We start from the raw sequence: 5,131 nt of genomic DNA, 5'->3' as shown, positions 1-5,131 counted from the left end.
TGCTCTCTTCTCCAGCAGCGTGTCTGAAGGAGGGAGCTTGTGTTTTGTAATCTTTTTATATACATATATTTATATATATATATATATATATATTTGTAAATAAACCAGCACTAAAATCAAGAAAGATGGACTCCTTCCTTACACAGATCTGTCCAGTAAAAGAACTGGGGTATAACAGGACCAACCTTCTGATAGAATACATCACATTAAAGAAAATGACATCCACTCACAAGAATAGTTTATCAGCTTTTTATGACACATGGAACCCATTTTTAACACATCTCAACTAAACACCTGGGGCTGAGGCCATGCACATTCCCACCAACCTCTAAAAATGTAACAAGCTGGTGGTAATTTATTTATTTATTTTCATTCCTTTTCCCTTTCTTGCATTTCATAGGCTACATAAGTTGGAAATACCCAGACTTCACACACTGCAATCTTGTAAAACACTTTATATCTTTTTGTAATGTCATGTATCTGTTGTCTTGTCTCCCATGTTCGGTACTGTTTTGTGGACTTAGGGGACTAGTGGTAACATTTGTGTTTTATTTTTGAAGTCATTTTGGCTGTGTTGAATGAATGTAGCTCAAATTTGTTACAGGTTATTTACTTTTTTAAAAACTTCAAAATTGAGGTCTCACTTACCTATATTTGCCTAAAACGGCTAAAATAAAAAATAATCACATATGTAACTAGGTTGTGTCTGGCATCCAAATTTCACTATTTTTCACTGTTTTTGCAAGGGTGACTTGCTAAAATGACAAATTGTGTATCACTATTGTGTGTTATATCAATATAATTTGTGTGCGTGTGTCTGTTTGCATTTACGTAACTGTTTATATGTCCGTGTTCGGACGTGCACGCGCATACGCAATTCTAGCTGCATAAAACCAACCACGTAGGTTTGTCTGTGACCAACTTTATAAGTTTTTTTGTCTTAGAAGGCCATATTCTGTGTTTTATAATTCAAGATCTGAATCCAAACCAAACACATTTGTGCATGCCTGACGCCGCTCGGCTCATCTCGTCTCCTCTCATGTCCGCTCGGATTTGCTCATGCGCACTCCATGACTTGTGTGTGTGTGTTTGTGTCTCTGTGTGTCCGTCCGTGTCTGCATGCATGTGTGTGTCCGTCAGTCCGTGTGTGCATGCGTGTGTGTCAGACTTCATAAGGCCTTTCTCTTGCAAGGCTACAATTTATTTTATAAACAATTCAAGATGAGAAGCAAGAACCCATACAAAATTGGACTTTGGGTTCTCATTCAGGCTGTGTATGCAGGTGCACTGCAGCCAAAGGTATAAGTATAAGCAGTAGTGTGGGAGTAGTATTAGTTGGCAAAATGGAAAGAAGATTTACCACACAAGAAGCTGTGGATGTAGTCATGCAGACAGAGAGCGAAGAGTCCTCGTCCTCTGCCGAGGAATCTGAGCCCTCTTCAGACTCAGCGGTGGAATCGCATGAGCTGGCTGACTCTGACAGCTCTGAAGATAGCAGCGGGAGCAAGGCTGATGCAACAGGTGCAGCATGGACCTCTGTCTGGAGTGTACAGGTCCAAGAATGAGCCAACAATCAACCTCTGGGATGAGAAGAACGAACACAGCATTTTCCGGGCCACGATGTCGAATAAACGCTTCCACCAGATCACCTGGAACTTGCGTTTGAATGACAAACTATCCCAACCCTGATCCCAGGATAACAAACTGGCTCCATTCCGCCACATCTGGACGCCGCGCTTATCCATGCTTTTTAACCCAGATAAAGGCATTTGTGTGGACGAGCAGCTGGTTCCATTTAGAGGGAGGTGCGGCTTCCGACAATTTATGCCCAAAAAGCCAGCCAAATATGGCATAAAGATCTAGGCTTTGTGCAATGTGAAAAGCTCTTACACCTGGAGACTGCAAATTCACACCGGCAAAGACCTACTTCGTGAAGTCAACCAGGGCATGAGAGTGGTCATGCAGATGACAAAGGGGCTCCGTGGACATGTGGTAACTTGTGACAATTTTTTCATCTCCTTCCCGCTGTCCCAGGAACTGCTGAAGAATAAAGTGGCACTGGTTGGCACCATCCGGAGGAACAAGCTGGAGCTTCCCCCTCACGTACTGCAGGCAAAAGGGAGAGCAATGTATTCCTCCACTTTTGCCTTCACTAGTACGCACACCCTTGTCTCCTACATACCGCGACGGGGCCGGAATGTGCTGCTGCTCAGTACCAAGCACCGTGGACCAGATGTTGGCGAGGGACAGAAGAAAAAGCCAGCAACGATTGAAGACTACAAGCGCTGCAAAGGAGGTGTTGACAACCTTGATAAGGTAGGTGCTATTACGCTTCAGTTACGTACACATTTATTCTTACTCATGTTCTTGTCTAAAATATATGTCGATTTTTTCAAATGACCATTTTCATCTAAAATAAATGTGTATCATGAGAAAGAATACTTGGATTATTGATTCATATTGTCTTGTTTTATGTTTTGGGGTTTTTTGTTAGGTTGTCTGCTCTCCTGCAGGAGTATGTGCCAACAGGTGGCCACTGGCTCTCTTTCACAACCTGCTGGATGTGTCACTTTACAATGTGTTTGTCCTGTGGACATCCCTGGATCCATCCTGGCAGGAGCATAAAACCTACAAGAGGAGGCTCTTCATCCAAGAGGTGGGAGAACAACTGGTGACACCCCACATCCAAAGGAGAGAGCGCCTTCCCCGAGCATCAAATGCTGCAAATCTTGTCATGGAAATGCAGGATGGTGCTGCTGCTGCTGCTGCAGGCCCCTCTCAGAGGAGCACAGTCAAGTGCAGACGGCAGTGCCACTTGTGCTCAAGAAAGAGGGTTGGAGGCACCTACTATAAGTGCCACAAGTTTATCTGCAAGAACCACTCCCTATCTATTTGCAGCCTCTGATCTGCTCAAGCTGGACTCTAATAGTGATTCAAGGTTAATGGTTTTCAGTATTCCTCGTTCAGTGTTCTTGTAAATAAATGTTCTGGTTCAAACTAATCTTGTATTTTTTTTATTTATTTTTAGAACACAACAGGGTAATATGAATTTGACATTTGCCATTGCCAAAAAAAAATGCATCAAAATCAATGTTGCTGCCAATCATTGACCCATCCCAGGGCCTAATAATAATAATAATAATAATGCTGGTTGAAATGTATTTTTTTGGAAAATATTTAAAAATTTCATATTTTTCCCATAAAAAATGGAGTTATGAAAACATATTGGCATATAAAGGGTTAAAAATTCCAGAAATTTAATTCATATTTGATATGTATATTTGAGGCAGAAGTTGTTCTAAAAGATTGGCTAGTTTAAAGTGGAAAAAATATGAATTTATGACATTTTTAAAGCTGTTTTTATAAGTGGTTACTTAATTTGGCACTAGGTACATATGTGTGATTTTTTAAAGGAACTCCTGAGTTTTAATGTGTTACTTTGTTTCAATAAAAAAAAAAAACACACTCACACAACCTTGCACTAGTTATTATATTGAGTCTAGTGGCAACATTTTAGTTAAAAATGTAATAACACATTTTATAAATACATCATAACAAATAAAATGTTCCTATTAAAAACTCTAGTATGTAGAGTAGGCTAATTTCCTGCATAGAACTGTTTCCATCCAAACCATCTCATCATGGACTGTATGATCCACCATTTCAGTTGTGTCATGTGTTTTTGCATTTTAATGTTCAAGGTTAAATGATTTTATTGTCAATTCACCATATGGACAGAAAATACAGAAAATCGAAATACCGTTTCTCTCTCACCTAGTATTGGGTGCCATAACATTTAGGAACTAAAATAGAATAAAGCAGAATAAAAGTAGAATAGAATAAGAACTGGATTGACATAATTAGGAGAAATCTAAACAGTACAGCCAATAAGCTGTGACTCAAAACCGTTTACAGTACAGTAGTGCAAAACAATAATAGGAGATTGTCAGGTGGTTCAGCATCACCAGGGCGTTGGTGATGAGGTGCAAATAGCATATGATGTATACATGGACAGTATTGCAAATGACCAATAGCAGCTGATATCCTGGCAAAAAAAACAAAAAACAAAAACAGTCAGCAGCAGATTTACCTGTAATATAACAAAAAGGGGGGAATGTATTGAGTTTGTGCAACAGCAGGGGTAGTCTTTTTATGTTCTGTGGTGGGTTACGGTCCGGGGGGGAGGTAATGAACAGTGTTCAGCATCCTCACAGCCTGGTGAATGAAGCTGTTTGTACGTCTGGTGGAGTGGGCCTGAAGACTCTGATACCTTCTCCCTGAAGGCAGAGTTGGTCTTCTGTGCTGGTGTGTTGTTCTGTGTTTCAAAGCGGCCAAAGAAGTCACTGAGGCTGTTCAGCAGAGAGATGTCACTATCACAGCTCCGAGGTGGGGGTTGATAGCCTGTGAGGGTTTGGATGCCCCGCTAGAGACTGTGCATCTCTAGTGTTGCTGAAGTGTCCAGATATTTTCTTGCTGTATTGGGTTTTGCCTCCCTGATTCTATGGGACAGGCTGGCTCTTGCTGTTGCTAGGTCTGCAGTGTCGCCGGCCCTAAAGGCTGGATCCCGAGCCCTCAGGACTCTGTGAACCTCACCTGTCAGCCATGGCTTCTAGTTGGCACAAACACTGATATTTTTGCAGTGTGTGACATCATCAATGCACTTTGTGATGTATGCTGTGACGACTTCAGTGTATTCCTCTATGTCTGTATGATTGTTGTGAGTGGATGCTTGTTTGAAAATGTCCCAGTCTGGCAAAACAGAGTCCTTCAGAGAATAAGAGGCCCCCTCTGGCCACACGCGTACCTCCTTTTGTGTTGGTCTGATGGTTCTCAATCTGGGTCTGTATGCAGGTCTCAGCATGACAGTGATGTGATCAGAGAGACCCAGGTGGGGGAGGGGCGAGGCTTTGTATGCTCCCTTGCATGTCCTGTACAATGTGTTGTCTCCTCTCGTTGGAAAGTCCACGTTGGTGCAGATTTGGCAGTAAAGCCTTTAAATCCGCGTAATTGAAGTCCCCAGCTGTGATGAGGAATCCGTCTGTTGTTCACTGATGGCCTGGTAGAGTCCATCTAGTGCCTCACTCCTATCAATGGTGTTAGCTGTGGGAGGAATGTACAGTGAGGAACAGAA

The 5,131-nt window shown here is 42.0% G+C and overlaps 1 protein-coding gene across 1 annotated transcript; it reads left to right on the top strand.

The window, feature by feature from the left end:
• Nucleotides 1-1,739: 1,739 nt before the first annotated feature.
• On the top strand, nucleotides 1,740-2,905 carry LOC109952512 (piggyBac transposable element-derived protein 4-like). Its single transcript, XM_020587630.1, has 2 exons — nucleotides 1,740-2,316; nucleotides 2,495-2,905. Exons 1-2 carry the CDS (start codon nucleotides 1,948-1,950, stop codon nucleotides 2,903-2,905), a joined length of 780 nt encoding a protein of 259 aa, XP_020443286.1. The 5' UTR covers nucleotides 1,740-1,947.
• Nucleotides 2,906-5,131: the final 2,226 nt, after the last annotated feature.

The sequence above is a fragment of the Monopterus albus genome, unplaced genomic scaffold (assembly GCF_001952655.1).
Source record: "Monopterus albus unplaced genomic scaffold, M_albus_1.0 scaffold467.1, whole genome shotgun sequence".
Classification (NCBI taxonomy): Eukaryota; Metazoa; Chordata; class Actinopteri; order Synbranchiformes; family Synbranchidae; genus Monopterus; species Monopterus albus.
The sequence above is the reverse complement of the archived record's forward strand: the minus strand, read 5'-3'. Positions and strand labels throughout refer to the sequence as shown.